Source organism: Felis catus, chromosome B1, assembly GCF_018350175.1.
Source record: "Felis catus isolate Fca126 chromosome B1, F.catus_Fca126_mat1.0, whole genome shotgun sequence".
Lineage (NCBI taxonomy): Eukaryota > Metazoa > Chordata > Mammalia > Carnivora > Felidae > Felis > Felis catus.
The window spans coordinates 142,676,699-142,687,987 of NC_058371.1; the positions used below are offsets into that span (position 1 = coordinate 142,676,699).

General features: G+C 43.6%; 2 protein-coding genes across 5 annotated transcripts in view; both read right to left on the reverse strand.

Annotated features, from left to right (window-relative positions):
- SEPTIN11 (septin 11) overlaps positions 1 to 10,925 on the reverse strand; it is a 94,805-nt gene extending 83,880 nt beyond the window's left edge. For all 4 annotated transcript variants that reach the window (XM_006931045.4, XM_006931044.4, XM_011281732.3 and 1 more), the window contains exon 1: positions 10,709 to 10,925. In XM_006931045.4, coding sequence (XP_006931107.1) covers positions 10,709 to 10,735 — 27 coding nt within the window. In that variant the 5' untranslated portion in view covers positions 10,736 to 10,925. The remainder of the gene's footprint in view (positions 1 to 10,708) is intronic.
- On the reverse strand, positions 3,866 to 5,593 carry LOC109499104 (mitochondrial import receptor subunit TOM5 homolog). Its single transcript, XM_045056182.1, has one exon. It carries the CDS (start codon positions 5,583 to 5,585, stop codon positions 5,397 to 5,399), a length of 189 nt encoding a protein of 62 aa, XP_044912117.1. The 5' UTR covers positions 5,586 to 5,593; the 3' UTR covers positions 3,866 to 5,396.
- Positions 10,926 to 11,289: the final 364 nt, after the last annotated feature.

Consider the following 11,289-nt stretch of genomic DNA (forward strand, 5'->3'; position numbering starts at 1 on the left):
CACCCAGGCACCCCTGAGAGATTTTTTTAAAAACATTCACAACTATATTTGATCATTCCTGTTTATGTATGTATGTATGTATGTATGTATGTATGTATATTTATTTTTGAGAGAAAGAGAACACAACCAGGCGAGAAGCAGAAAGAGAGGGAGACACACAATCCAAAACAGGCTCCAGGCTCTGAGCTATCAGCCTAGAGCTGGACACAGGGCCTCAACCCACAAACCACGAGATCATGACCTGAGCTGAAGTCAGATGCCCAACCAACTGAGCCACCCAGGTACCCCATTCCTATTTATTTTAAATAGGGTCTTGAAGAAAGGAGTGGTGAGGGTTGGGGTGGAGACTCCAGAACACTATTGCGTTGCAGGCAATCACTGCTGCAGGAATTCAGAGACAAAAAAATTACCAAAACTTGGATGGCGAGTCAAGGCTTCGAGGAGACAGTATATTGGATCTATGCCTCAGAGGTGTGCTCTGATTAGAAAAAGGGAAGACTGCATTTTAGGTGTGTGAGAGAAGGGGCAAATGCTCACTTCCTGCTGGGGTGGGGTGCGGTGGGTTGGCAGTTCTGGCTGGAGCCCAGTCTTTGGTATAAAGTCATTATTAGTTCCATATTTATTTCCTTTTTATTGAGGATGAATGTTTCACACATCACTGAAAGCATTTTGTATGTCTTAACTTATTTAATCCTACAAATCTTTGAGCAAGGTACATTATTTTATAGCTGACGCATGAGATGTACACAAGGTATGTAACTTGCCTAAGATCACAGAGATGGTTAAATGGCAGAGCCGATACCCTAGAACCCAAGCAGTCTGACTGCAGAGCCTATGTTCATAATCCAAATGTAATATAGTACTACTGCCTCTCAGTGAGAGAAAACAAAGCAAGAAAGAGAAGGGTGCCATCTGATGCATCTGCATTTAGGAACAGATGGGCTGGGAAAGGACAGATTTGGAAGCATCCCAAGGGAAATAATTCTGTTAAGCAGCTGGAAGTCCTAATGGCCTCAAAACCATTTCCCAGAGAGTACAGTCCCAGAGTTGGGGCCACCAGAGAACAGCACAGAAGGTCTTTCAGAAGGTCACCACCCATCCCTTACTTAGTTAGGATGCTACTGCAAACTCACGGTGAGTGAACAATAGGAATAATCACATCCTCTGCCTTCAATTCATTCTGGCTGCTTAACACACACACACACACACACACACACACACACACACACACACACACACACTATTCCTCAGCATTCTACCATGTCCAACTAGAATCAGAACAGGACAGAGAGAGTGGGAAAAATCATTACAGACCGGGAAAGACTTTTCAAAAATAATGAGGACTCTTGGCTCCGTAGCAGATTCCCTGACTAGGACCCTTGGCTCCATTGTAGATTCCCTGACTAGGACAGTATGGTGAACTGTTACTATTCAAAATAACCACCCCCACCCCAGCCCAGGATGGGGAATTAAATCCTCATTCCAGGGCCCTCAAGTCTTGGTCAATTGACTGGCAGAGCCACTCTGCAGAAGGATTATCCATCGCCATCTTGCTGAATTTAGGAGTGAAAATTTACTTTAGCCAATGAAATTCATGTAGAAGTGACCCATGGTAAGAGCTTGATAGTTCAGGGGTCAGTATATCTTTTTCCTCTGCCACCAGACTGGCAAGGTCCAGATAGAGGACCTGGATCCTGGGGTCAGAACAGCATGGAGATCTCGGAGGATGAATCAAAGATTGTGGTTAAGAAATAAACCTTTGTTGTGTAAGCCACCAAAATTTGGGACAAATGCGTTACTTCAGCATAAGTTAGTCTAACAGACCGACACAAATTGTAGCATAAGTTAGTCTAACAGACCAACACAAATTGTAGGTCTATATGTATATTGGTCTAAGAGCCTTGGTTCTAAAGCCTAGTGCTCCCAGTAACTGGCTGTACACATTAGGTGTTAGTTTCTTTGTTCCTCAGTTTCCTTGTCTATGTTACTTCTTGGGAATTTTGTAAGGATAAAGTGAGATAATTATCTTGACAATTCAAATAAAATTTAAAAATCAAGATGCCAAGAAGGCTTGCTGTGCACAGAGGTTTTTGGCTTTTTTTTAACTTAATTATAGTTAATATACAATGCTACATTAGTTTCAGGTGCACAACATAGTGATTCAACAACTCCATACATTAAGCTATGCTCACCATAAGTGCAATTACCATCTGTCACCACACAACACCATTACAATATTATTGGCTATATACCCCATGCCGAAAGTCTCATTCCTGTGACCCATTCACTCTATAACTGGAAGTTTGTATTCTCTTCATCTCCTTCACCTATTTTGCCCATCCCCCAACCCCTTCCCCTCTGGCAACCATCAGTTTGTTCTCTGTATTTATGATTATGTTTGGCATCTTGTTTGTTCATTCACCTTGTTTTTAAGATTCCACCTAAGTGAAATCATATAGTATTATCTTTCTCTGACTTATTTCACTTAGCATAATACCCTCTAGGTCCATCCATGTTGTCACAAATAGCAAGATCTTTTTTATGGCTGACTAATACTCCACTGTGTGTGTGTACACACACACACACACACACACACACACACACACACACAACTTCTTTATCCATTTATCAATGGATACTTAGGTTGTTTCCATATCTTGGCTACTGCAATAACATAAAGGTGCATGTATCTTTTTGAAGTACTGTCTGTATTTTCTTTAGGTAAATACCCAATAGTGGAATTACAGGATCATATAGTATTTCTATTTTTAATTTTTTGAGGAACCTCCATACTGTTTTCCACAATGGTTGTGCCAATTACATTCCCACCAACAGTGCATGAAGGTTCCCTTTTCTCTATATCCTTGCTAACACTTGTTATTTCTTATTGTTTTGGTACTGACAGGTGTAAGGTGATATCTCATTGTGGTTTTGATTTGCATTTCCTTATGATTAATGATGTTGAGCATCTTTTCATATGTCTGTTGGCCATCTGCATGTCTTCCTTGGAAAAATGCCTATTCAGGTCCTCTTCTCATTTTGTAATTGATTTTTTGGGGAGTGTGTTGAGTTGTGAAAGTTCTTTATATATTTTGGATATTAACCCCTTATTAGCTATTTCATTTGCAAGTATCTTGTGCCATTCAGTAGGTTGCCTTTTAGTTTGGTTGATGGTTTCCTTTGCTGTGCAAAAGCTTTTTATTTTGGCATAGTCCCAATAGTTTACTTTTGCTTTGTTTCCTTTGTCTCAAGAGACATATTTAGAAAAATGTTGCTAAGGTCAATGTCCAAGAGATTACTACTTCCTTTAAAGAGTTTTATGGTTTGAAGTCTCACATTTATGTCCTTAATCCCTTTTGAGTTTATTTTTGTGTATAGTGTAAGAAAATGGTCCAGTTTCATCCTTTTGCATGTAGCTGTCTGGTTTTCCCAGCACCATTTATTGAGGAAACTTTCATTACCCTATTGTATATTCTTGCCTCCTTTGCAATAGATTACTTGGCCACATAAGTATGGGTTTATTTCTGGGCTCTCTATCCTGTTCCATTGATCTATGTGTCTATTTCTGTGTCAGTACCTTTTATTTTAATTACCATAAGTTCGAAGTGCATCTTGAAATCTGGGATTGTGATACCTACAGCTTTGTACTTTCTCAAGATTGCCCTATTTGAAGTCTTTTGTGATTCCATACAACTTTTAGGATTATTTGTTCTAGTTCCATGAAAAATACTATTGGCACTTTTCTAGGGATTGCATTGAATCTATAGATTGCTTTGGGTAGTATGGACATTTTCACAATATTAATTCTTCCAATCCATGAGCATGGTATATCTTTCCATTTGTGTCATCAATTTCTTTCATCTTTAAAAAAAATTAAAAATCAGGATGCTGAACAGCTTCCTGTTCACAGATGGTTTTGGTTAAGCCTTTTCCTTTCAACAGTAGGTCTGAGTAAATGTAATAGGCACCCTTAATGATACTCACAAAATTTATATTGACATGAAAACAATACACAAAAGGATGAAGTGAATGAAAAGGTGTTAAGTCTTCAGAAAACCATAGCTTTTAATAGACTTTACTCCTACTTTCATAGAATCCTACGGTTTTTTTTTTTTAATATTTTTTTATGGAGAACACTGTTGGACACTTGTAGTCCAAGATAGAAGGGGTCCTACCATTCTTCCACCCTTTAGGACTCACTTGCTTCAATGTTTAAGAAAACAAGACTTTGTAGTTCTACATCTTGAGGAAGGCCTCAATACAGAAGACTAAACAGAGGAAGACCTATACTGGGGATGTTGTCACTGGATCCCTCCTCCTCTTTGTGTGTTTCCTCTGTCTTCACTTCCTCTATTCTTAAGGATGCGATCTGGTCATGAAAGGAATCAACTCCTCTATCCTTTCTCATCTCCCCTCTATTCTACTGAATCCTGAAGAATTCAATACTCTGCAGACTTTCAAGGTCTTCTATCAACCAATTCCAAGAATCTGAGATATCTTAAGTTGGGGCCCAGGGTGGGTAGGATATAAAATATCTTTAAAACTGTGTAGAAAATATGCACATGTCTTAAAGAATACACTGCATTATCTGGTCTCCTCCCACCTGCCTAGACCCACATCTATTTTCTCTACCCCACCCTGAACAGTGACGTCATAGGTGGATTTCCTCAAAAGGCTGTCTCACACCCAGAGCTTTGCAGGAGCTATTCCCTTGGCTTAGTACACTTTTCCACCTCATTTTCCTTACTCATCCTTTTGCTTCCTTACCCATCCTTCAGAGAAATTTTTAGAGAGCAGCAGGGATGGCATCTCAAATACTCAACATTGTAACTTCAGCATCTGCTCAGAGAAAGTATGAAAGAAATATCTGATGAAGCAGACGGATTAGGAAACTAAGAATGGCTATTGATGTGTTTAGGTTGTTGTGGGTTGTTTTGTTTTTCAATTTCTAAGCTATCTGTATTACTTCTTCTATAAGAAAAAACTTATGAAGAAAATCATAAATTCATCCCAAAGTAATGTTACTTAATTATCAAAACAGGTATGTGTATACACACACACACACAATTTTTTTTGGAGACATAATTCCCTTATAATTAATACTTGTTAGAAAATGGAGTTTGACATTACTTACTATTATTTCAAGATTCACACAGGCTGAATGTCACAGGTATATGGGTGTACTATCACTACAAAATATCTTTACTTCTCAAGTAGTTTTAAATTATAGCTATGAAGGTCAGTTACCAGAGCCAAACTTGTTCTTAACAAGTAGAATTTTTATATCCATTCAATCAAAGAGTCCCTCACATCTTTCTGGGCCAATTCATTTGCAGATAGGAGTAGAAATTGTAACTGGGCTCCTCATATCATGCATTCACATGTGATGCCCATCTTCACATGCTTTCCAATTTCTTTAGGCTAAAAGATGTGACTTGCAGCAGGGCCACATAGCTGAGGAAGTTCCATATGGAGGAGATCACATCCTCGAGCATCTTCCCTTTCACCTCCTCAGAGTCCAGCTTTGGCACAAGCCCCTCAATCAGGAACATCTCAGCTTTGCTTCCCCAGCTTTCAGCTGCCATACTCTATTCTTTTCAGAGGCTTATGCTTTATGCTGTGTATTTTTTCACGACAATTTTTAAAATGCAAAAAAAAAGGAGGGGGGCATGAACAAAGCTTCTGCTTGTTGGATACCAAAGACATTCTTTTTGGAACATGAAGCCTGATCAACCTCTTCATCTCAGCCTGCCCCTCCCACAAAATATCACACTCAATCCCACACGGTCACAGTTCAGCAGGTGGACAAAATGCAACCACATAGGTCAAGTTCCTGCATCCTTTGCCTTGAGCAAGACACTCACACTCAGTGGCATGGATCCTTAAAAAGGTGTCTATAATGCCTTGGTTCTGGCATGAGGGTAAAGACTCCTGATTTCTACCTGAGACCAGGCCTGAGAGGACACAAATTTGATTTCATATCACCCAGCAAATTATTTTTAGAAGCCTGTCTCTATCACCTCAGCCCAAATATTGGTTTTCATGTTCCACAGTGGTTGCATTGATAGGTTGCCAGCAGGCCTGAGTGGGTCAGAGGCAGTACTGCTTAGTTGGGAGGGAGTTTTCTGTCAATCTGGATTTAAAAAACAACCACCACAAAGCAGGTATCAATTATATTGTAAAGTAGATCTCCTTAGGGAACAGGATAGAAGCTTTGGATCTGCTGGGTCTTTGTTTAAATAATGGTTCACTTCACTGACCCCAGTTGAAACAGGTCTAGCTAGCACTATGAAAGAGTTTTCAATAAATTATAAAATCCAAGAGCAGCCCATACCCACCCCACCCCCAGTCAAGTTTAAGGTCCTATAAAGAGAAACACTGGCTTAGAAAACTCTATACCCTGCCCCACAGGAAGTCTAAACCCAAAGATCATTATCAGCTGTGGCATCATCAGTGGATATAAATACTAGGCCTTCTGGCAATCAATCAAAGTAGGACATCCAAATCATTCGCTCCTTTGTCTGGACACAGACAGAGGGTGGCCCCTTTGAAAGCACTAAGCATCGGTGTCAATTATATGGGTGTCCAAAAAGACAGGGTTTAGCAGACACACAGTTTGGTTTCTATGTCACAGTTTTTAGGAGATGGGTTAAGCTTACTTGTGTAAATCTCACAAAGTTGATGAAAACGTGCTAACAATCTAATAACTCTTACATCAGGATGGTGGGGTATGGGTAGTTTTGTTCTTTTAATCAATTTCCACAGGTCTGTTTTTCATTGCAATGTAAACACTTCATTTTTAAGGAAGATATTTTAAAGCATAAAAAAAAAAAAACTATAGCTTTCAAAGATTTGAAAAGGACAGATTACTATACCTCAAACACTTCCAGCATTCCTTAATAATTGCTTATAGAGTCTCAGTGTGTATAATTTATACCACTGACAGAATTTTAATTTTTAAAGACCTCCCCCTAGATGACAGTCCCTTTATCATTTAGATAGCCATCCCGCAGACCTTTTTCAGCTCCATTAAGCTTTTGCCAGGTACAAAAGAGCCAGAATCCTTCATGCAAGGACCACAGCATCAAGTCTTAGAAATGGCAATTTTGTAACATGGGAAAATAACGTTTCATTGTCAGTCCTCACCCTCCTCCTGCTGAAAACAGACCATATCTTCAGGAACCGTCTCTAATGATTCCCAGACAAGATCTTTACCTGCATCATAAGTGTTGACTCAGCAACAGGCACATAATTTCCTTTCTCCCTAAATGGCTTACATACTCCATACTCACTGAAGTTCATCACTTCACTACGCATAGACACTAAATCTCTCAGAAAATAAAAGCTCCAGGTAAAAAGAGAAGGTCTCTCTTGTCCACTGATGTAACCCTGGCTCCCAGAACAGTACCTGGCACATAGGAGGTACTCGGTAAATACTTTTAAATGAGTGAATGAACTTGGTTTTTCCATTTCTTTTGGCTCCACAGATACAAGAATAATTAAATAGGTTTCTTGAAGGATATCATGCGAAATCTCCATCGCTGCAAAAGTTTAAATACATACCATCTGTTAGGGATAAAGTAAGAAATATTTTTGCATTGGGAAGAAGGCTGAACTGAATAATCTCTTAAAGTTCCTTTCAACTCCTAGGCTATATAACTTGAACACCACACCTTAAGAGAGAGTGGATCAGCTACATAAAGCCTGATTCCCAGGTAGAGTAAATTACCATGTTCTGTTTAAAAGAAAGATAATAGCTGTCCTGGGACTTGGATGCAAAAATACTAACTCACCCAAAATGTGGACACATCCCTAAGGGAGAAATGCTCTCATTAATCATTAGTTATATTCTGAAACAGATGTGCTTTAGGGTCTTCTCAGAGCCAAGCACCAACACCATCCAAGAGAAAATGGAGACACTTGGGGTCGAGATTAGAACAAAAATAAACAGTATCACACTAAACTCAAACTTTTGTTTTCCAGCCAACAAATCAACTTAAGAAACATCTTAATTCAGCCTTAAGGTTTAAATGGTTATAACTGAATACAACCAATTCATAAGACAGAAAATAGTGCATCTGCTATACAAGGTTTTTCCCCAGTAAAATCTCATATTTACCTAGGATATCACACAAAGACATTCAAGTTCAAGAATGCCTAACATTGAGAGCAAATTATTCTAACTGAACTTTCCTTCAATCTGGATGGGAGAGGCAGTTTGTAGGGAAAGGAGATCTATTCATGTTTCCCTAAACAACTTTTTTAAAAAGTCTAAATTCTAAAGGAGTAACTAGGGAAACTCCATTCATACATAGATCAACTTTGGAGTGGTTCTTTTCTCTCAACACACCCTTCCTTTCATTTGTTCAAATCAGAGAATAGATAAAGGAACAGAAGGGGCAGAGAATTCTAAGATGAAGGATGTAGTGTTGATCCCTTGGAGCTGGGTTTGGATAAATCTGTATTCACGAGGGTTGTTTTGAAGGTACGACTATAGGCACCACACTTAAGGCAAGAACTGAATGAACAAAGTAAAACAATTCAACAATTCGTTGGAAATGTATGAAAAGACTTTTCAACTTTGTAGTCAACTTTTGATCACCCAGACCACAGCTCAGTCCAAAAAAAAAAAAAAGTCTTGTTTTTAAACTGCAATTTAATCTTAATTCCAGTGACAACGGGGAATGTGCAGAGAAAGCAGTTACCTCCTCTGTACACATACTCTTTTTGGAATCTCCTCTATTATTTGAATAAGAGGTCTTAGAGAAGAATTCTGTGGGATTAAGCTCACATCTGGTTGGCAGACCTGGTGTTGGATATGATTATGGCCACACAACTAAATCTCAAATCCACATACTGTTCCTATTTAACTGACATATATGAACTAACTAATTTATAGAAAATGTGCAGCAAATTATTTCTTCCACCTCCCCCAAGCCTCAAGAATGCACCAGCAATAGGTGTTACTGAACAGCACCCCCCCCCCAAATTTGCATTCCTAGACACTCTCCAATTATCTCAAGCAGTTATCAGTTATTTTAGTTATGGAAATATGTGCCCTGGAAGTAAGTACAGCGTGGGGACGGTGAGAGAGAAGGGGGTAATTTAACCAGACAAACTTGACCTCTCTGTACCTCAATTTCCCCCACCAGAAAAATAAAGGGATTAACACAGAGACTATGTAAATTCCCTCAGTAACAATAATCCAGGACCACTAATTATCAAGGGCACAATTTGTGTGCAAGAGGAAACCTGATTCTTAAGCGTCAGGTCATTAAATATTAGAGTATAAAATGCCCAAAAAACCCAGTTACACTTCAATAGGACCACAACACATTGTGACAGTGGAGAACGTCTTTGAAAACACGCCTGCAGCCAAACCACCAAACCGAGTTAAAGCACGCAGAAGGACCCCGCGAAGTTCCCGGGGCGGGGTGGGGGCGGGGGCAGCAAAAGGCGCGTGTATCTGGAGAGGAGTTCGAGGAAGAGCTTGGAGTCCGAGCACAGCCTTGCATTCCTGGGGCTTCGGAGCTGCCAGTACGTCTGAAAGTCTCTCGTGTGGAACCACAAGACCTCTCAAGCCACCACCTGCGGCCACACAGTTGTGGGAGGGAGAGGAGAAAAGGAAGGAGGCAGAGCGGGAAAAACCTCGCTCGAGGCGCGCCCCAAAACCGGTGGTGCGAAAGTGGACTTCGAACATCGACAAAGAAACGGGGAAAGAGAAGGAAGGAGGACTCCGCCTTTCCCACCCGGCTCTGCTCCTTTCAATAAAAAAGGAAGGGCCGCCGCCGTCCCTCCCCCCACCCCCCCACTGCCTTTCACCCTAGGATGCGGAGCACCGACTGAGACCGCACCCTCAAAGTCCGGCTCTGAATCGCGAGCTGAGTCTTGCACCCCACCAGGCGCTGCCCCTGCCCGGCTCTGAATTTGGGGCGGGAGCGCACCCTCGGTCCTTCGCTCGCCCCGAGCCGCGGGGCACCGGGTTCTCCACTCGCCCGCCCTAACCTTCCTCTTCCTCGCGTCCGCGCCTCCTCGGTTCGCCGCCCCCGGTCTTCTAACCTCGGAGCATTTAATACTTCCACCCACCACGACAAGGGGGCCTTGTGAAAACTTTGTGTGTGTGGCTAGGGCTTTTGTCCACATCCTGGGCAGGGCCAGGTCAGCCGGGTGGGTGCCTGGGGGTGTCCCGGCTCTCACGATGGGGAAGCCACCACGGAAATCCCAGCCTTTCATTTCTGATCCGCTTCTATGGCCGTGTGACAGCGCGCTTCGGGGAACAATTCCCATGCCCTGGTCGCCCCTCGGCGAGGGGGAGTCAGGAGGAAACCCCCGCACTCGGTGCCTCTCTCGACTGTCACGAGAGAAAAGGTGTGCACGCCGAGAGGGAGGCAGCCGAGAAATGCCGTGCCTGAAAGGAAACCCTTTAAAGGGAAAAGAGGGAAGGGGTCCTTTCTCTCCCACATCTCCGGAACCCGGGCGCGATGAGGCGATACACTGTTGCATCACGTAGTAGCCCAGCCTCTAGTCTCCTAGCCCTCCCCTCAGCTCCAGACGCGCGCCCAATCTCACGCACACACCCACAGCCGCCACCATCCGGAGCCCCCGCCCGGGCCCCGGTATTCCCCCCCCCCCCGGCACCCGCCTGAAAGCGGGGACCACCCAGTGCCGCGAGAGCCGCGGGCAAGGGTGGTGAGGCCCCAGCACTCACAGACGGTCTCCCCACGGCCACGGCCATCGCGGCTGCGGCTCCGACTCCAGCTGCGCCCGGGTGCTCTCCGCCAACACTGGCTGCTGCTCCCGCTCGGGCTCGGGCTCGGGCTCCGGCTCGCCTCCCCCGCGCCTCCCTCGCGGCTGCGCTCTGCCAGCACCCGGCTCCCGCTCGAAGCCAGCGGCATCTGCTCCCCCCACGCCGCCGCCCCTCCCGCTTTATTAGAGCAACATGGCCACCCGCCTGGAAGGGACCATTTGCTTCCCCGGGAAGGGGTGTGAGTCTGCGCGCCCGGGCTGAGTTGGTGGGAGGGGGGATGGCGTGCGGGCCTCCAGCCGGGGTCAGCGGGCTCAGGCCGCAGGACTCGCCCTCAGCGAAGGTAGTCGTGGGCCCCGAAACGACCCTCTCCAGTGCCACCGAGACTCCCGCAGCCTGTACTCTGGCCGCCACCCCCCCGCTCCACCACGTGCTGGAGTCCGAGTAAAATCCTGGGCGCGGAGGTCCTAGCCTCGGGTTCCGCCACGCGCTTCACCAAGCAGGAGAGGCTGCGGAGAAGGTGAAGGGACACTGGGGCTAGACGG